This window comes from Protomyctophum bolini (assembly GCF_963924005.1).
Source record: "Protomyctophum bolini genome assembly, chromosome: 23".
NCBI lineage: Eukaryota > Metazoa > Chordata > Actinopteri > Myctophiformes > Myctophidae > Protomyctophum > Protomyctophum bolini.
The window spans coordinates 13,458,619-13,479,525 of NC_137884.1; the positions used below are offsets into that span (position 1 = coordinate 13,458,619).

General features: G+C 44.0%; 1 protein-coding gene across 2 annotated transcripts in view; it reads left to right on the top strand.

Moving 5' to 3' along the window:
• sema3aa (sema domain, immunoglobulin domain (Ig), short basic domain, secreted, (semaphorin) 3Aa) overlaps nucleotides 1-20,907 on the top strand; it is a 62,185-nt gene that overhangs the window by 36,114 nt on the left and 5,164 nt on the right. For both annotated transcript variants that reach the window (XR_013963627.1, XM_080757964.1), the window contains exons 5-16: nucleotides 306-396; nucleotides 1,081-1,200; nucleotides 5,829-5,971; nucleotides 6,192-6,306; nucleotides 7,101-7,170; nucleotides 12,350-12,494; nucleotides 12,867-13,086; nucleotides 13,639-13,730; nucleotides 14,086-14,127; nucleotides 14,417-14,574; nucleotides 19,792-19,859; nucleotides 20,103-20,251. Coding sequence is in view for 1 of the 2 variants with exons in the window: in XM_080757964.1 (XP_080614090.1) it covers nucleotides 306-396; nucleotides 1,081-1,200; nucleotides 5,829-5,971; nucleotides 6,192-6,306; nucleotides 7,101-7,170; nucleotides 12,350-12,494; nucleotides 12,867-13,086; nucleotides 13,639-13,730; nucleotides 14,086-14,127; nucleotides 14,417-14,574; nucleotides 19,792-19,859; nucleotides 20,103-20,251 (1,413 nt within the window). In the remaining variant the exon portion in view is untranslated. The remainder of the gene's footprint in view (nucleotides 1-305; nucleotides 397-1,080; nucleotides 1,201-5,828; nucleotides 5,972-6,191; nucleotides 6,307-7,100; nucleotides 7,171-12,349; nucleotides 12,495-12,866; nucleotides 13,087-13,638; nucleotides 13,731-14,085; nucleotides 14,128-14,416; nucleotides 14,575-19,791; nucleotides 19,860-20,102; nucleotides 20,252-20,907) is intronic.

Sequence of the window (20,907 nt, forward strand, 5' to 3'; positions counted from 1 at the left end):
CTACACAATGGCAGTGCTGTCAAACACAGTCTATGAAGCTATCTTTGAAATGTATGAATCTGCAACACAATGTATGCAATATTTAGTGGGGGTCCGGTTAAGCTAAGGGGTCCTCCTTGACCTGAAAGACGTTGAAGACACCTAGACTCTAGGCCAGTGGTTCTCAAATATACTGTAGCATTTCAATGCCCCCCAGTTTGTTATGCATAATGCCACGGACCCCCCCCAAGGACCCCATTTTTGAGAACCACTGATCTATAGGCTTTCGATGGCCTTGTTTTGAACTTTGACTCTTCTCATATCAGGACAACATCTTTAGACTGGAGTCGAATTTCGAGAACGGACGTGGGAAAAGCCCCTACGACCCCAAGATGCTGTCCGCCTCCCTCCTGATTGGTAAGCCTTGTCTTTTGTTTTCATTTGATCTCTTGATTGGCTCAAGGAAGTGTACTATTTTGTGCAGATCTCAGTGATCCCTGTACCCTGAATATAATATAATCCTGTCCCAGACTCCCAACATACATGTTGGCCTTGAATTGTTTCATAGATAGCCCCTGGTCTCTATTTTCCTCACCCCTCGCAGTGGTTCCCACAGTTAAATGCAGCTAGAATGGTAGAAAGCTAGTTGCCTTCATTCCAATGCTTGTATTTTAGTAGCTCCAGCTTTTTAACTAATCGTCTATTTATAGTGCCCTGGTACTCACACAAGCACTGTTTGTCACCCTGGAGCTTCATACAGAACCCAGAGATGGAGTTCTCAACAGGCCTGAAAATGTACCTGGCTTCTGTATGAACCGCAGCTCGGGGGTGACAAACGGTGCATGTGTGAGTTCCAGGACACTATTAAAATAGACGATTTGTGAAGAAAAAATCACACCCGTGTGAACTGAGTGGTGCAACTCCGTGTGCCTCCCCCCCCCCAGTGGGACCCACAGGAACGCGCCCAGGGTGCCAGCCTGGTTCCGACGAGCCGCCCCGTGTCCGAAACGGTGGAGAAATGAGTTTTTGACAATGGCTGAAGATGTATTCTTTTCTAAATGTGGTTGGCCATTCATTACAATGGTGCATTCTCATTGGCAGATGGAGAGTTGTACTCTGGCACATCTGCAGACTTCATGGGAAGGGACTTTGCCATCTTCCGTACCCTGGGAGACGACCATCCAATCAGGACAGAGCAGCATGATTCACGGTGGCTCAACGGTAATGTAGACAATCAGTAACTACTGTAAACGAGAGAGTATGGAAATGGACAGTGGTGGACAAAGTGCTCAAATGTTTTACTTAAGTAAAAGTAAGAATACTGCAATATAGAAATACTCTTTTACAAGTAAAGTAAGTATTGACATCAAAAGGTACTAGAAAGTCCTCATTATGCAGAATGGCTCTTTCAGTTTTAAAATGTGTACACAAATGCATATACTGTAGGGCTGAAGTGGGTATGTTTTGTAATAATGATCCAAATCTGAGTAAAAGTACAATATTTGGATCCGAGATGTAGTGCAGTAGAAGTAAAAGTATTGGGAATTTGGAAATACTCAATTAAAGTACTAATACTTCAAAATTGTACTTAAGTGCAGTACTTAAGTAAATGTACTTTCCACCACTGATGTAGACAATTAGTAACTAATGGAGAATGTATGGAAATGGAACGCTACTCCAGTTTTGGGGGAAAATTGTAATAAACAACACTGCAAATCTACAGTATGTAGAATGTCTGTGCTTCGGAAATTAAGACGGCGGAGTTTGTCATGGAGTTCTCATCATAATGTGGAAATTCCATCTTTTGGGGGAGTTGGGAGGAGGGGCTGCTTTCACCTATACGACAGATGTCTGTAGCAGTGTCCGGAATTGGCAATTTCAATTAATTTCAAATTTATTTTATTATAATGCCAACTAAGGTGTCTCAAGAAGCACGCACGCACAGATTTATTAGACATAATGTAAAAACACCAGAGTACAGTCAAACACTTGTCTTAGTCCAAAAGGCATAGCACAAAAAAAAGAGTCTGACATGAATTCTTTGACAAATAGAAATAAAAGCCACATCTCAAAATAATGGCAATTTTCTTGCCTTGGGGAAGTGGTTAAAAAAATACATATTTAGTCAATGCAGGCCAAAACCTTTGTGATTGGCCAATTGTCTGAGTGAACCAAACAGAGCCTCAAGTGACCGTGAAGCATCAAGTCCTTTAAGACCTGTCACAGTGCTCATTCCACTACCAATCATCTCCATTCAGGTGCAGACACTGATATCAGAGCTCCATTCAGCGAGGATTGGGTTTGATGGTTGCTCATTCAGAAAGGGCTTGTTATTATATTGAGTGTTCTGTTCGGTGGGGCTGTGCCCGTCTGTCGCCATGCGGCACCGCTGACCCACACAGGGTCAGTCAGAGCTCGTTCCCCCAAAGGCCTGCCATCTCTGTCTATCCCTCTTTCCCACAGCACTAATCCCCTCTCAGCTGTTTTCCTGTGGCAGAGTCAAATTCCTCACAGTCCACCACCAACCCCCAATACTGACCTCCTCCCCCTTAAACACACACACCGACACACATGCACACATGCAAGCACGCGCACAAGCACGCACGCATGTTCAGTGTGCGACTGCGTATAAATCTAGCATAACTCGTAACCCCAACCCCAAACCTCAACATTTTTATTGAATCCTTACTCTAACCCCCACCTGAATCTTTTTCTAATCGTAATTGAATTTAAAATATATATATATACCATATAAACAACCATTTCTCTTGTGAGAACCAAAACAAATTGTCCTCACGATCTGGATTATTCAAATTCTAGTATACTTTATATATATATATAAAGTATAGTAGATATTTGGCCCTCAAACGCACACAGGCACGCACGCACGCACGCACAGCCCACACAGGCGTGGTGATTTGCCATGACATATCTATAAAGAGTCATTTTAAAAGGGGGAAAAGAAAGAGCATTGAGACGTTATTGTCCTCACCTTAATCCCCATCATTCCATTCATTCGCTCGGCTCCAACAAACCGCTCACCCTGGCTAAATCCTCTCCTCCACAAAGGAGCGAGGGTAATTGCTTGGATTACCAGGATGGGGATATTCAATTGAGCCTTTATCAGCGGGGGTTACATGGTATACACTCCCAATGTAACAAGAGAGAAACTCGGGAATGAATCCTTAATGGCTATTGATTCTAAACTGAGTGTGTACTTCAAAAGGATTTGGGGTGGGGGTGGGGGGGGGGGGGGGGGGGGTGAGACCCACAAGGAGGGCTTTCGCTAGACTCGATTCATTCCCGGTTTATTTGTACGCTGCTCCCATCTTTTAACACACATGGCGGGATGGAGGTAGCGGTAGGATTAAACCCTCCTGTCGAATAAAGACGCCTTTTGTTGGGAATTAAACATCAGGAGTTGTACGACCACAGGGCCTCTGGCACCAGGACACTGTTTGGATTTATGAATGTGTGCATTGAACGGCACACTCCCAGTAGCAGATTGTAGAGTGTATATATATATATTATCTGCTCGGGTCTAGGCTCACATAGCCAGACTCAGAAGGAGTGCATTGAGGGCGGCATCTGCCGGGAAGGTGGGTGTATTATGACAGCTCCATTTCGCGGCAGTGTGGCGTCTGGAGCGGCGGCCGCCGAACGGACCGACACTGCCGCGAAATGGAGCTGTCATAATACACCCACCTTCCCGGTAACAGCCGTCGTGCTTGCGTTTAGGGATAGGGTTTGGCATAGGGTGTCGGACTGACGCCGCCGAGAAACATTGCCGCCTGCCGCGGACACTCCACGGCTGATGCCGCTGCCAGACAATGCACTGGCTCTCCCTCGCCAGACTTTCAGAGATCTACCGCCTTATAGGCGGATATACAGATAGCTCGCCTGGCTATGCGAGACCAACTTGGGCGTGTCTTTAGCTTAAAAGACAACTTTGGTGTTTTTTCAACCAAGGTTCATGTTTTATTAGAGAAAGTAAAAGTTGAGTGTTATTATTATTATTATATTTAATTTTTTTCATTTGCTGCTTTCTTTTTTTGGGCTATTTTTGACAGGGGCATTCGAACAAGTGGCTAAATATGTATTATACATTTTTTTACAAACAATTGCAGCGATTTTATAATATATAATATAATATAAGTCCTACTAGACCCCAGGAAATGACATCTGGCCACAGTACAGTAGTTGTTTCTGTGTGTCTGAACGAACAACGGGGGCTGCCATACTTCTGCGCAGCACTGTTTATCGCGTGTGTGTGTGTGTGTGTGTGTGTGTGTGTGTGCATGCGTGGTGATTCATATCCAAGGACTGTTACCCACACAGTGTGCTTGTAAATCTGCTCCCCACTTTGGCTCCGTTGGCCCTTTTCACAGCCACTCTATCCCCTAGCAAACAGCCATCCGGCCGTAACATGGCACCCCTTGTTTCTCCAGTCTAAACCCCCTCGCTCTTACACACGCGGGCTCGTTTTATGCGTGACGACGCCTGGGTGACTGCGACTGCAATCCCCCTCGCCTTGCCCCCGACCCACCCCCCCCCCCCCCCCAAACACACACACACACCGCCCTCCAGTGTTGCCAGATTTGGCGAGAGAAACACACAACCAGGTCTATGAAAACAAGCCTGTCTAGGCTACACGAGCACTTTAGCTGCAGGCTTTATACTGTTCTAAATCGGATGTTAGAAAATGGCCAATCTACACGCTCACAACAGGTCACGGTGCAATGTGATCTTGTAGATCAGCTCTTTTTTTTTTAAAGATTTTATTTTTATTTTTCAACAACACAAATGTGGTAGGCCTGGCACAATACATTTTCAGATGGGGGTTATATTAGGGGACAAATTAATTTGGGGCTCAATGCCATGAAGACATTTGGGAACCACCGATTTAAGCAATAAATCCCCCCCCCTGCAGAACCCTCAACTAATAATATTTACAAGCAACTTTACAGAGAAATGAGCAGACATGGCAACACTGCCCCCATCCCCACCAGCTTCAGGGGCTTGGTGGTGTGGTGGTGGCGGGGTGGTGGGGGGTAATCCTGAACCTCGGGCCGTTTGGCCTTTTTTCCGCGTTTTGATTTCCTCTCGCGCCCCAAAGCTGCGGCAGATTTATTCAAGTGTTGTACAAGTACAATCGGAGCCATGTGTGTTTGTGCAAGGATGCGGTTTAGAGAGAGAGAGAGAGAGAGAGAGAGAGAGGGGTTTGTGGGGATGTTGGAACCCGGAGCGCCGGGTCGTGGTGAAACGAGACGCTACACGGCGGCGCACGGCGCTGCCACTGAGCCACGACCGAACCGGATCAACGTGGATTGTCTCGTTAGAGGGAGGAGGATTTTCACCCAGACAGTGGTTGGAGCTGGAAACTGGTGCTCCCTGCTCTCCTTGTGTGCGTGTTAGTGTGTGTGTCTGAGAGTGTGTGTGTTTGAGAGTGCATGTTTGAGAGTGTGTGTGTGTGTGTGTTTGAGAGTGTGCGTGTGTGCGTCCACTCCTCACATTGAATACAAGAACGCGTGCAAATTCTGCGACCTCAGAATGGTCGCCACCATGGTATTCCTAAACTTAGTTTATTTTTGAGGCTGTGCGTTCCGGTTACCTGTAATTATACTTGAACAGTGTAATCGGTATATTCAAAAAGTGTGTGTGTGTGTGTGTGTGTGTGTGTGTGTGTGTGTGTGTGTGTGTGTGTGTGTGTGTGTGTGTGTGTGTGTGTGTGTGTGTGTGTGTGTGTGTGTGTGTGTGTGTGTGTGTGTGTGTGTGTGTGTGTGTGTGTGTGTGTGTGTGTGTGTGTGTGTGTGTGTGATTGTGTGTGTGCGTGCGTGTGTGTCTGTCAGATCCCAGGTTTGTGGGCGTGAACCTGATCCCGGAGAGCGACAACCCAGAAGACGACAAGATCTTCCTGTTCTTCAAGGAGAACGCCATGGATGGAGAGCACACTGGCAAGGCTACCATCGCCAGGATAGGACAACTGTGTAAGGTAACAACACACACACACACACACGCACAAACACGCACAAACATGCACGCACACACACACATGTACACACACACACACACACACGCACGTACGCAGGCGTTGTATCTTCCCACCGATTTCTTCCAGTTGTCCTTTTTCCATTCCCACATTATCTACATTCCTGTGTATGCTGCTGTTCTTATTATAGTGTTTGTGTGTGTGCGTGTGTGTGCGTTTCCAGAATGACCAGGGAGGTCACAGGAGTCTAGTGAACAAGTGGACCACCTTCCTTAAGGCCCGGTTAATGTGTTCAGTACCAGGAGCCAATGGCATCGATACGCACTTTGATGAACTACGTAAGTCTGTGTGAGTCGGTGCGTGGGTGCCGGCGTGGGTGGGTGGGTGCGTACGTGCGCCGTGCGTGTGTGTAATGCTATCCACATGGGGACCAAAACTCCAACAAAGATCTTATACAATAAGGTCCGTCGGTCAGTTTCAGGGATAAAAATCATATTAGAGCTAAGATTTCAAATACAAATGGATTCGTTCCGGATTATAGGATTAGCAATGCGTTTCCAGTCCACATTGGGTTTAGGTTTACTTTTACATTTAGGGTGTTACAGCCAAGGTTGGCGGTTATAGAGTTCGGGTTACAAATACATATGACAGCATTTTCAATCAAATTCCTCTTCCGGCCTCCGTGCGGCTATACAAATAGTAAATATGTGCGTGCGCCACGGTGTCCGTCTCTCAGTGAAGACCTGAGGTCAAAATTCAAAAATGTCTTCTAAATAATTTTCTGAAAAACCTGTGTTTCATGTGAAGGAACCCCAAACTTATGTAATTGGCCACGACCCCCATCTGAAAAAAAAAATCTTCCAGTGAATATTTGCTTCTTCCAGAAGCAAATATTTGAGTTAAAAACGTTCGCTCTGAAAGAATATATATTCAATGAAATGTGCAACATTTTCACAATTTTTCAACAATAGCAGATCTATAAGCTCGTAGCGCAGCACCAATTGCCACGCTATGAGCTTGTAGATCTGCTATTTTTCAACAGCTTAAGTTTAAAATAATGGTTAAAGTGGTTAAGGTGACGCAGGTCTAAATGGGTTACATTGTTCAACCCCGAAATATGTTGTGCTTGCAGAGGACGTCTTCCTGATGAGCTCCAAGGACCCCAAGAACCCCATCATCTACGCCGTCTTCACCACGTCCAGGTAACCTTGACCGTAGCTCACATCTGTAGAATGAATGAAGGAATCAGTCATTGTTTATGTCGAACCATTTGAACCCATTTAGACCTGAGAACGATTCTACAAATTCTAAATCCGACAGTTTTCTGAAAAACCTCATGTTTCTATATCAGTGGTTCTCAATATTTCATGTCAAAGACCTCAAACATTATATGTAATAATCCGCCGACCACCATATATATTCAAAGAATATATATTCAAAGATTTTCACCACAGCACCAAGCTCGAGCTTGTACAGTATGCCTGGATCTGCTATTTTTCAATAGCTAAAGTATAACATAAGGCTTGAAACACCAAAAGGGGTTCCCGCCCAGAATGGGTTAAATAAGAAGACAATATAATAATAGATATACAATAATAACACATTGAAAGAAAAAAGTTAAAACAGAAGCAAAACACAAAATCTAGTACAATTATTGTTCGAAAGGGAGTAGGAAGCCTATAGCTTATCTGCTCCTACCCCTGTCCACAGGTCCATTTGGTTCCATTTGTACACTCTCCGAGTTACAGACCCATGAAGGGTCTATAATTATAAGGCCATTTGGTTCCTAACTATCACTTATCTGGGGACCCCCTGGAAGTCCCTCAAGGGCTCCTATAGGGATCCCCGGACCGCACTTTGGGAACCTCTGGTCCAAGTAACCCCGCCTGATAGCGCACATGTGTTCAGTATAGCCCTGCCAGCATCTATAGTACAAAAGCTTTGTCAGTGCTCAAATCCTCACGTAATATACGGAATGTCGACGGCAACAGATGCTGCCACTATCATATCCGTTGTGTTGACTGGTTGCTATAGGAGATGAGTGAAATATTCCCGGCCGCCTGCACAAGATATTTCCTCTCATATTTGAAAAGCACACTCGCTTCCATTTCCTCTTTTTCCGCTTTCCTGCATTCTTTCTTTCTCCCTTCCACCAACCAGTGGTTCGCGGACCACCAGTGTGCATACGTGGCATAAGTACAGGCTGGTTAACGGGGTCCACGTATCAAAAGATAATGTTGGAATAATATTTCATAAGTCCGGTCAAATGTGAGAAAACGTCAGAACATGGCTTGATAGACTTTGTTGCGCGTTGTCCTGGACCAAGCTCTTAGATCGGTGAAGTATAATACAAAATAATAAAATATCTCATAGAAATTACTATAGAAATGATATAACTCCAGTAAAGGAACAAGTTAAAAGTCAGTACTTGAGTAAAATGCAAATGTATTGGAATCAAAATATACATTAAAAGTAAATGTATTGTAGTCATTATGCAGTATGTACTGTGTCATAATGGATAAACTGTATTTAAAATCTTTCTATGCCGCAGATCTCTCATCGTGGCATATTGTGAGCTTGTACGTATAGCTCAAAGTACGCCTCTGAGCTGTAGTAAAGTAAATGTACTGAAAATTGGAATTGGAATTGGAACTGAAATTCTCCAGTTAAGTAAAAGCAACTCAAAATTGTACTTAGGCCTACAGTACTTGAGTAAATGTACTTGGTTAGTTTCCAACACTGGATGCAGGCTTTTGACCGACATCTGCCCAGACGCCGCTGCCCGGCCTGTTAATCCACTTCCAGGTGCTTTCCCTCGCCCGGCCTTTTCGTCTCGCCTCTTAAAGATTTGGAGATTGCTTTTAGCCGATTTATCCTCTCGTCCCCCACCACCCTCCCCCTCCCCCGGAGGCTCGGGTTGGGGAAATCAGATTATAGGTGTCGGATCAATGGGAGTGGAGGGGGGGGGGAACCCGATACTCACTCACTCACCAAGAACCAGTGGCTGGAAAGAGTACTCAAATATTTGACTTGTGAAAGTATAAGTGTCGATGTAGTCCGTACTAAAAGACTAAAAGTAAAAGTGCTCATATTGCAGAAAATGTATAGCGTTGAAGTGGTTAATGTTTTTTAACTGATGAAGGCTGGATAGCCGAAAGGTCTGTTGACTTTAATTCAACATGCAAGAATAAAAACTAAAGCAGATTGGTGTGTGCGACCCATCACCTTTATTTCTATTATATGATTTGAACGGGTAACGCGCCTTAAGTTAGAGCGCGGTGGTCACAAGAAAAGTTTTCTAATGTATGTTTTCTAATCACAATTAAAATCTACAAAGTAACTAGTAACTAAAGCTTTCAAATAATTGTAGTGGAGTAAAAGTAAATTGGAAATACTTATATAACGTACAGATACCTCAAAATTGTACTTAAGTACAGTACTTGAGTAAATGTACTTAGTTACTTTGCACCAGTGCCAGGAGCGCACGGCTAAGCCAGACGGCGTTCCATTTCGACGCGCCCCGTTGAGGTCGAAGGCGTTGAGAGACGAGGCTATGCACGTGAGCCTGAAACGCCACAGATGGCGACACTTATCGTGATGATGGCGAGGACGATGGTGGTGCGAATGGTGATGATGATGAATTTTGCGTCGGGGTGTGGCTTTGTGTCCGAGGCTATTCACCATCAATCACTGTTCATGGTCACGATGAGGAACAATGAATAGAATCCTGGAGCAGCCTGACAATGGCGCCGCGACGCGCATCGCTAATCCCATACGGGAGGGGGTTTCGGTGCACACCATGTGAATCGCTGTTGGGTGGGGTGCTGGTTGGCATGCACACATATGCCCGCGCGCACGCGCATACACACACACATACACGCACACAGTCACACACAAAGACGCTCGGAGATTCAATTAAAGGGCTTTGAGGAATTAGAGTGGGTTTAATTGGTTTTCTAAGTGGCCGGTTTTCAGAGATGAACAGAGCGGTATTTCAGAGCGGCTGGCTTTTAATATCGCCACTTAATGAGGCACAGCACAGACAGGTCCATGGTTGATGGTGGTGATCCTGTGCATGTGTGCATTAAAGTGTGTTTGTGCATGTGTGCATTAAAGTGTGTTTGTGCATGTGCGCTTGTGTGCGTTTGTGCGTGTGGCATCAAATTTAACTTGAAGTACCAAAAGTAAACGTACTAAAATGTTTGCCGCGATGAGACGCGTTGTGAGCTTGTAGATTGGCAATTTTGTATTAAAGTGGTTAATGTATGTAATTATTTTATATCTGCAAAGTACTATAGTAGCCAAACTGAAGTTTTAAAATAATTGTAACGTAGTAAAAGTAGGCCTACAATATTTGTCTCTGAGATGGAGATGTAGTGGAGTAGAAGTAAACGTATTGAAATACTGGAAATACTCCAGTAAAGTGAAAATATCTCAAAATTATACTTGAGCAAATGTAATTTAGTTACTTTCCACCAGTGCTTATGTGTATGAAACGCTGTTTTGACTGTCTCTCCCAAAGGGTGCGTGTGCGTGCTCGCTCGTGCGTGCATGTGTGTGCGTGCTCACGCTCGTGCGTGCGTGTTCATAATATTATGCGTAGGGTCTGGCCTTCTCCAGAGGCACAGTACATAATGGAGTGTCTTTTTTGTGCCCCAGTGGGTTAATTGAATTTCTCTGTAATTAACATTTACAAATGCTAATCCATTCATCTTCCATGCTTTGGTGAACGCTGTCACTTGTTTATAATGCCACCCACGTCACCACGCCGAGTCCAACGCAACATCCCTGAGCGCTAAAACAGACAAAGGCTGTCCCCTCTGCTCCCCGTGTGTGTGTGTGTGTGTGTGTGTGTGTGTGTTATTGAAGAAAAAACAAACAGTTTTACTTAAAATTGAATTATATTCTCATATTAAGAGTGTGCGTTCAAAAATAAACAAGTTAAGCCAATTTGGAGTTTCAAAGAATAGTTAAGTAAGTTAAGTCTTTTTGGTTACCAACATGGAAATATTAGATCTCCGGTTTGGATTGAATTCGGGAGACTTTGAATGCTAATCTCCACATAATTACGTTTTTCATTTCCAAAATGGACATATTTTTATTTATTTCGGAAAACAGAACGGTTTATTACACAATGCGTTCAGGGTGGGATTTGGAAGTGCTTCAATGTATTTCCAACAGTTATACTGTAGATGTTTAATCATGGCAGTGGAATATGTATCTTGGAATTTTACTTTGGAACTCCCAAGTTCTCTGCTGTCGTGACCGTGAGTCTCCGATTGCTGATGTCTTTTGGCCGACCTGTGTCAAAACACAGAAAATCCACATCAATTGGTTTTTTGTGATGGATTTTGAGTTTCGACCTTGTCTGGTTTGGAGCCGTGGCCCCCGCTAGTAAGAGCAGAACCCTCCCATCTGGCTCTGTTAAAACGACTCGGGGGCCAAGTGCTCAAAACGAAAATCCTGGAGAAGGAATTCCACTGTGCTCTGAAACAGCCCTCCTGTTCTGCTGGTGGCGTGCCCACATTCCTGTCTGCTCTCGGGACGAGGCTGGAAGCAATCAACTCAAAGTTCCAATCTGTCATCCCCGCTGTTAAACGATGACAACCTTTCTACCTCGTGCCTTTTTGTTGCTTCGCTGAAGACTCATTTTGTTGTCTTTCTCCTACGGTGCTTCGACAGTTCCTACAGTAAATCCCTGGCTGGTGATGATGCATCACTGATGAATTCTTCTCCTGTTCTCCTTGTGACTGTTCTGTCTTCGTTCCGTCTTTGATCTCGCCGGCCTCGCTCTCTCTTTTTTACTTTTTAACCTCCCTCACTTTCCATTCCTTCTGTCATGCTTTGTCTCTCTATGCACTGATCATTCTAAGCTGATGTTTATAAATTGGTAAACCATATTGTTTATGATATGATTGATTGATTGAATACTTTATTAACAGTTTGCAAAAAGGTTATATTTATGATGCTAAAAGGATAACATAAAAAGCCCTGAGGGCGTTGTGGTCCTATGTATTCAATTCATCAAGACATTTAAAGACATACAATAAAATACAAGAAACCATCAACCCTGTATATGCCCACCACCAGCACCTCCACTAATGTATTTTAATATATACGTGTTTTACATTTTGAATTTCATGTTGGAAGACAATGGGGTTCAGATCGGGGCAACACACATTTGGAGTCATACTGTCGTCAGACTGACATATGACTGACGTTGTAGTAGATGACTGACATGGCAGGCTGGTCACATGTGGGGTTCCAAGATCCATGTGATTTGAGTTTTGAATTTACAATGTCGACTTCTGCATTTGTTATGAATATGATTATTATCGTCTGTAAAATATTGTTTCTGGCACTCTCTTTCCTCCCATGCAGTAACATCTTCAAAGGCTCTGCGGTGTGTGTGTACAACATGGCAGACATCAGGAGGGTCTTCCTGGGCCCCTACGCCCACAGAGACGGACCCAACTACCAGTGGGTGCCCTTCCAAGGCAGGGTGCCCTACCCCCGCCCTGGCACTGTGAGTCTGCCGTTAAGCAAAGAAAATAAAGTTGTCACAATGTAACAGTCTACAAAACAAAAATAAATCAAACATTTTCAAAAATAGGGATTCGATTCATCAAAAAACCCATATGGTTAAGTAGAGTCCCTCGGGGGGATGTGTTGTGAGCTTGTAGATCTGCTATTTTCAGCAAGCAACCAAGTGTAAAATGACTTATACTGGATCTCTCGTCCACTAGCATTCCTATTATTTTAGTCTAGTTTTTATTTAGTTTACATTTAGTTCTTGTCAGTGAAAAAAGGTTGTCGACAAACCTTTTTTGTCATAGTATTAGTCGATGAAATCAACACTTAACTTAACTGGTCATATCTTTTACGGTTCCTTCTGCAGTGTCCCAGCAAGACGTTCGGAGGGTTCGACTCCACCAAGGACCTGCCGGACGAGGTCATCACGTTCGCCCGGGGCCACCCTGCCATGTACAACCCTGTGCACCCCACGGGGGGACGTCCCATCGTGGTGCGCACGGACGTAGGCTACCAGTTCTCTCAGCTGGTGGTGGACCGCGTGGAGGCCGAGGACGGACAGTATGACGTGATGTTCATCGGCACAGGTGACCGCAGCATCCTGTTTATTCAGCCTGTTCTCTGGCAGCGGGGCTGCAACACTTCATCGGCTAAACAGTTGGTTAATGGTTAAACATTTTAGCCTCGAGACCCAAAATATATGTGATGTCTCCCCCCTGTAGCATGAGGCATGACGCTATGTTGCAGGGACTTACCCCAGATCCAACCTGAGTGCTGAGCTGAGTGCCAAGCAGAGAGGCCATTGGGTCCCATTTTATAGTCTTTGGTATGATCCAGCCCTGGGATCGAACCCTGACCTCCCAGTCTCAGTGCGGGCACACTCTAACTACAAGGCCACTGAGCTGGTAAAGTGTAGCTTGTAGATCTTTTAATTCCCCAAAAGAAATGTGGAAACATTTTCACAACACAGATCTTGTGTGATCGAGGGTCCCCCTGTCACAAAATAATATTTTCAGATTGCGGCCGAATGCCAAACACATTGTAATTTGTGTGTCCTTGACATACATGAAAAATATTTGAAGAACTACTGCTATAAAGGAAGCAAAACAAATGTATATTTGTGTGCCGATGCGTTGTAGACATGGGGACGGTGCTGAAGGTGGTGACCATTCCCAGAGAGAGCTGGCATGACCTGGAGGAGGTGGTTCTGGAGGAGATGACCGTCTTCAGGGTATGGAAATGGACCTATATTTACATTGTTGTAAATATAGTTGTTCTATCTATACTATAGAATGTGTAGCCTAATAAGTGAATGAATCACTTATGCCCTCCATAGGCCTACTGCGTTGAATGATGAATAGCGGAAATAGTCCTACTTGAAAAACATTGCACTAATCTAATTGAGCTTTTAGATATTTTTGCTATTTAAAAAATATGAAAAATATAATAAAATGAAAAGTACGGGCGCCAGGTGGAAAGCGGTTGAAGTCAAATTGATAGTGTGGGTCAAACTCATGAAAATATACATAATATGAACAAAATGAATAAACCTGGCGTTTAATGTGGTGAATTTTTTTTTCATGCAGGAGCCAACTCCCATTACCGCTATGGAGCTTTCCACCAAGCAGGTAAGAGAACAAATGACCCTGTTTTCCACACATAATATTTCATCCGAACACGGTTTGAGAGAGTCCAAGAGAAACAATAAAAAACTTGAACTTGAGAATGTATTTTCACCCCGCGCGCCATTCGTGGATTTCCAAAGAGACCGAAACGCGCCCGCCGGGACTCGAACCCGCCACCTCACACAGAGGTTCCCTTTATACGAGGGCCAGCCATGCAGTCCAACCTGAGTCACACAATCAATCAATCAATTCTCCTAATGTGTTTTCTACTTCTCTCGGACTCTTCCAACAGCAACAGTTGTACCTCGGCTCAGCGCTGGGTGTATCCCAGATGCCTTTGCACCGCTGCGAGGTGTATGGCAAGGCGTGCGCCGAGTGTTGCCTGGCCCGGGACCCGTACTGTGCCTGGGACGGCTCCGAGTGCTCCAGATACTTCCCCACTGCCAAGAGGTATGAGCAGCTCTCTCTCCCTCCCTCTCTCTCTCTCTCTCTCTCTCTCTCTCCCTCCCTCCCTCGTTCTTTTTCAAGTTTTTCATTTAACCGAGCAAGGTTTTGCTGAGCATGCACGCGGCGCTGCGCTTTTTGTGCACCCATGAGCCTCCCATTCAAGCTGCTATTGGAACTGACACGTGGGACGCTGCCCGTTGCGAGTCTTAATTGCGACTGCAGTCTTCCACTGTTGGACCGCATGGAGCTGTTCCACTGGAGTAGTTAAGGTTAAGCGCATTGCTCAAGGGTGCCTCAGCTGCAAGAGTTATTTTGGTTTTTGTCTATAATATTCATTAGTTTGAGTTTTTATTTAGTTTGGTGGTGTATTTCTGTGTAGAGTTTTTGTTTGTTTGGTTGAGTGCGTGAGTAATTGAGGAATTTACTAGATTTAGTAGCCTGGTTATCAGACTGGAGGATGGTCTGGAGCCAGACTATAGATTTAGTTTATGGTCCTTAAATCTTAGTCCATCTCTCTAGTTTATTATTTAATTATTTGGTATGTTGTTCCGACATGAGGAAAGCCTCGATTTATTGACACATTTTAGTCAGTTTTTGTATTTGCTGTTTATTTGCAGTTTTTTGGTAACAAAAAGGGAAAGATTGTTGTTATTGTAGTTTGTCGTCAAAATACATTTCTCGCTTTTTAGTTTTAGTTTGAGTCTTAGTCAACTGTAACAACCCTGCTCAGCGGCCGTTGTGGAGGCATAGGGAAAGCAATGCTCATCGACCTTTCCCTCAATCCCATGAATCCCATGAATCCCATGGTTTCGGGGGACAGTCTCTGACCTTTAACCTTTAGGCTTATATACCGTCCCAGCTGGACATCCTGTGTATATCCAGCCAATGCACATAGACCATAGACCAGTGGTTCCCAAAGTGGGGTCCGGGGACCCCCAGGGGTACCTGAGGGAGTTCCAGGGGGGACCCATCTATTTTGTTCATGTTCATAAAGTGCTAAAGTGTTTAAAGCAGTGGTTCCCAAACTTTTTCATGTCAAGGACCCCCAAATTGACACTACTTAGCCCGTGGACCCCCATTTGAAAAGATATGCCAGGGACCCCCATAAGAGAAGACGTACACATTTAGTCGTCTACACTTAGACGTACACATTTAGACGTCTACATTTAGACGTCAACATTTAGACGTCTGTATACATTTAGACGTCTACATTTAGACGTATACATTTAGACGTCTACATTTAGACGTCTGTATACTATAGCGCGCAGTTTTTCATCATTTTTGAAGATTTGAAAAAAATGACGAAATGACAAAAACGATGGGTTATAGCCCATGTTTTTTGAAATTTTGAAAAAAAAAGTTAGCCTCGTTTCTCCTCATTTTGGACCGTGGGCTATAGCCCATATCGAACGGCATACTATAGCGCGCAGTTTTTCATCATTTTTGAAGATTTGAAAAAAATGACGAAATGACAAAAACGATGGGTTATAGCCCATGTTTTTTGAAATTTTGAAAAAAAAAGTTATCCTCGTTTCTCATCATTTTGGACCATGGGCTATAGCCCATATCGTACGGCATACTATAGCGCGCCGTTTTTCATCATTTTTGAGGATTTGAAAAAAATGACGAAATGACAAAAACGATGGGTTATAGCCCATGTTTTTTGAAATTTTGAAAAAAAAAGTTAGCCTCGTTTCTCATCATTTTGGACCGTGGGCTATAGCCCATATCGTACGGCATACTATAGCGCGCAGTTTTTCATCATTTTTTGAAGATTTGAAAAAAATGCATTTAGACGTCTACATTTAGACGCCTACATTTAGACGTCTGTATATGTGATACAGGGGTACCTGGAAAAATATCTACCCCAAAAGGGGTACCTGGTCCAAAAAAGTTTGGGAACACCTGCCATAGACCACATAGACCAGCATGAAATGAAACTATAAGGTTTCAGTTTACGCTCTCAAGAGTTACATTATTACATATATAGTTACATCTGCATTGCTTAATTCACCAGAGGTGTACACAATGAGAATGTAGAAGAATTGTTATTATAGATCAATGTTTGTGTTCTCACATCAATACAGCATGGAATTGTGGACAAAATCGTACATTTGGGGTCTGAGAGGCTAAATCTCATCAAATGGTGGTCTGTGGCTCAAATTCTGAATAAATAATGGGCCTTGATATGAAAACCACTGACAGACTGAGACACAACACACAACACAACACACAGCACAAACCAAAACAAACATCTAAACATGCCAGTTAGTCTACGAAGAAAACTACATGAACACGAGTTCAAAAATACAGTAATAGCACGCACTCACGCACGCACTCACGCACGCACAAGCCAAATTATAGCCAACAGGAGCTACTTCACCCTACAACCGAGAGATTTGAACAAACACACCCTCAAATTACACTGCTGCATCCAGCGGGATTAGACCTGACCACCACACATGCACGCACGCGCACGCACGCGCACACACAGTCACACAGTCACACACACACACACACACACACACACACGCACACACACACACACGCACACACACACACACACACACACAAACACACACAGATTTGCATTACTATACCTGTGAGGACATCAACCTTTTAGTACAGCATTGAAATAGACTCAGGCTACATGCTCACACTGGATGTTTTTTAAGCGTGTAGATCAGCATTTTCTCTGGTATTTTCCAATGCCACGCAACTAAGTTAAAAGTAAGGAAAACTCTAACCCAAACCCCACCTCCTTAAACCTAACTCCGAACCATTCACCCTAACCGGAGTCTTTTCCTAATTGTAAATCCAGCTCTAAGATCATTTCTCTTGCAAGGACCATCAAAATTATTGTCCTCACACTGTCCATTTCTCAATTTTTTCTGTACATGTGGGAACGTTTGGAAGTATAGTAATACACGCACGCACGCACGCACATACCCTTCATTTCACTCATGCAGAACTTCTCACACCAACATGAAGTAGGCCGGTGGGTGCAGTGGTGCAGGGCAGGGTTACACCCCATGGTTAGGGCCGGGTTTGGGCCTCCGCTCTGCCCAGCTCTGCACTCCAAATATCACTGCTGTCGGCCACAAAACTCACATCTCCAATAATTCAACTTCATGTTCTTTTCCGTGAATGAATTTCAATGAGTTTTTGGAACGATATAGAGGAACAGTTTTGGACATACAAGGTTTCAACCCGACAGCGACGATATTTCCCCCGCAGCCTCGAATGAGAACCAGACACTCGCCCTCTCGCACATGCTCAGACAGCCAAGAAAGACAGGAATGTTAGGCCAGGAAATCTACAAATGAGACTCCATGATTGTGTTTGTAGTGTGTGTGTGTGTGTGTGTGTGTGTGTGGGGGGGGGGTGGTGGGGGGTTGATTGATAGAAAACGATTGTAGGTTTCTTTATGTCCATAATTTGTGTGCACTATAGAAAGAGGAAGCGCTGAGCCTGCACGCACGCACGCACACACACACGCATGCACACACACACACACGCACACACCCACACATGCACCATCCATCCATCCATCCGCCCATCCATCCATCCACCCATCCATCCATCCATCCATTCATTTCATGAAAGAATGTATATCATCACTGCCGGGCGTAAACGTTGTACAGTATTAGGATCCTTTCAGGAAATGGAAAAGGTAACCTGTGGTGTTCCAGTGAATCCAAACCTAGTTGCTTCTTTTCCGTTGGCTACATGTTCCTAAGAACCCACAGACAGACTTGACCACCTTCAGTCTGGCATCCCTATCCTTCGGCAGGTTATTATAGGTGAGAATTGCAACATCAAAATTTTATTTTTCTTTTGGAAATAGCCCAACAGCAGTGATGCAACTTATTATTTTTTGGCTACGTTTGCACTATAAAGGCATAACAAAAGGAATTGATTAATGAAGAAACATAATATATTTTTTTGTATACAGAGATGCAATGTTTCTACCCGGCAACAGTGACGATATGATGGTGAATTAGCTGGGAGAACGCAGTGGTGGCAAAGTAGGCTACTCAACTATAAGTGAAAATATCAATACTGCAAATGTAGAGATACCCAGCTGTTAAGTGAAAGTCTGGCATTCAAAATGTAATTGAGTAAAAGCACAAAAGTATTGGCATCAAACTTCTTAAAAGGACCAATAGTAAAAGTAGCCTACTCATTATGCGGAATGTTCCATTTCACAAGTTGTATATTAAAATAAATCTTTTGAACATAGCAGATCTACAAACTCACGCAACATGTTGTGAGTGAGCTTGTAGATCGTACATTTTCAAATGGCCGAAATACATATGGGCTGAAGTGGTTAATAATAATATCTACAAAAGTAACCAGTAAAGTTTTCAAATAATTGTAGTGGAGTGAAAAACTAAAAAGTAGGCTACAATAGTTGCCTCTGAGATGTAGTGAGTTGGTGTAGAAGTGAAAACAAGTATTGAAAGTTGGAAATGCTCAGCAGTAAAGTAAAAGTACCCCCGTACTTTGAATAAGTTCACGTCTTAGTATACTTTCCACCAGAGCCCCAGCATAGCATGGCAGTAAAACACTCTGTGACACGGGGGCCTTTTCATGTCCTAAAAGCACGCAGAGGGGAAGCCGTTTTACGACGTCATTTTCAAAAGCGTAACAATACCGTACGTGTTTCATAATAACAGCGGTGGACGAGGCACAGTGGTTCATTGAGCTGCAGGTTTATGTTTCTCGCGTCTTGCTGCCAGGGTTTTCTTCTTCTTTTTCTCTTTTGGTCATTTATTCACCCGCTGTGGTCTCAACAGTGGACTGATGGCTGAGTAAACACTCACTGTTCTGAGTTGTACACACACACACACACACACACACACACACGCACAGACGCACAAACGCACAGGCATGCGCACACGCACACACACACACACACGCACACACACACACACACACACACACACACACACACACACACACACACACACACACACTTCATCACAGATGATTCATAATGGCTCCGACTGTGCAGGTTTACTGTTAGCTAACAGTGCTCCCCAGTGGGCAAAAAGGAAATTGCACACAGACCTATTATGTGTGTGTATAATTGTACATCCCTAAATGTTTTGATGAATTGAAAATGGTGGACCCTGTTGTAAACAAGTGTAATGGTTTATCATGGTTTTGTTTTCTAGTTTTTAACCTTTTAACCTTTTAACTGTGTTCTCTCTACAGGCGAACCAGACGACAAGACATCAGGAACGGAGACCCTCTGTCCCAGTGCTCAGACCTGCAGCATCATGGTACACTCACTCATGCTCTCTCTCTCTCTCTCGCACGCACGCACGCACGCACGCACGCACGCACGCGCACTAAACCATTTTGTTATTAAAATCTTTACTATAACCCAACCACAAACCTCACACTTCTCCCAGTTGTTTCCTAGTGAAGTAGCTGTGGCCAGCGAAGCATAATATTTATTGTGTGTGTGTGTGTGTGTGTGTGTGTGTGTGTGTGTGTGTGTGTGTGTGTGTGTGTGTGTTTAGATGACATGGACGGTCTGGTGGGCAGTGTGGAGGACCGCAGCGTGTACGGCGTGGAGAACAGCAGCATGTTTCTGGAGTGCAGTCCAAAGTCCCAGCGGGCTGTCGTCTACTGGCAGCTGCAGAGGCTCGGCGACGAGCGCAAGCATGAGGTGAGCGCACACTCACGTGCACATAGAACATAGAGCACGCTCACGTGCACATAGAGCACGCTCACGTGCACATAGAACATAGAGCAAGCTCACGTGCACATAGAGCACGCTCACGTGCACATAGAACATAGAGCACGCTCACGTGCACATAGAATTTTGGAAAAAAAAGTTATCCTCGTTTCTCATCATTTTGGACCATGGGCTATAGCCCATATCGTACGGCATACTATAGCGCGCCGTTTTTCATCATTTTTGAGGATTTGAAAAAAATGACGAAATGACAAAAACGATGGGTTATAGCCCATGTTTTTAGAAATTTTGGAAAAAAAAGTTATCCTCGTTTCTCATCATTTTGGACCATGGGCTATGGCCCATATCGTACGGCATACTGTAGCGCGCCGTTTTTCATCATTTTTGAGGATTTGAAAAAAATGACGAAATGACAAAAACGATGGGTTATAGCCCATGTTTTTTGAAATTTTGAAAAAAAAAAGTTAGCCTCGTTTCTCATCATTTTGGACCATGGGCTATAGCCCATATCGTACGGCATACTATAGCACGCCGTTTTTCATCATTTTGGAGGATTTGAAAAAAATGAAAAAATTTAAAAACGATGGGTTATAGCCCATGTTTTTTGAAATTTTGGAAAAAAAAGT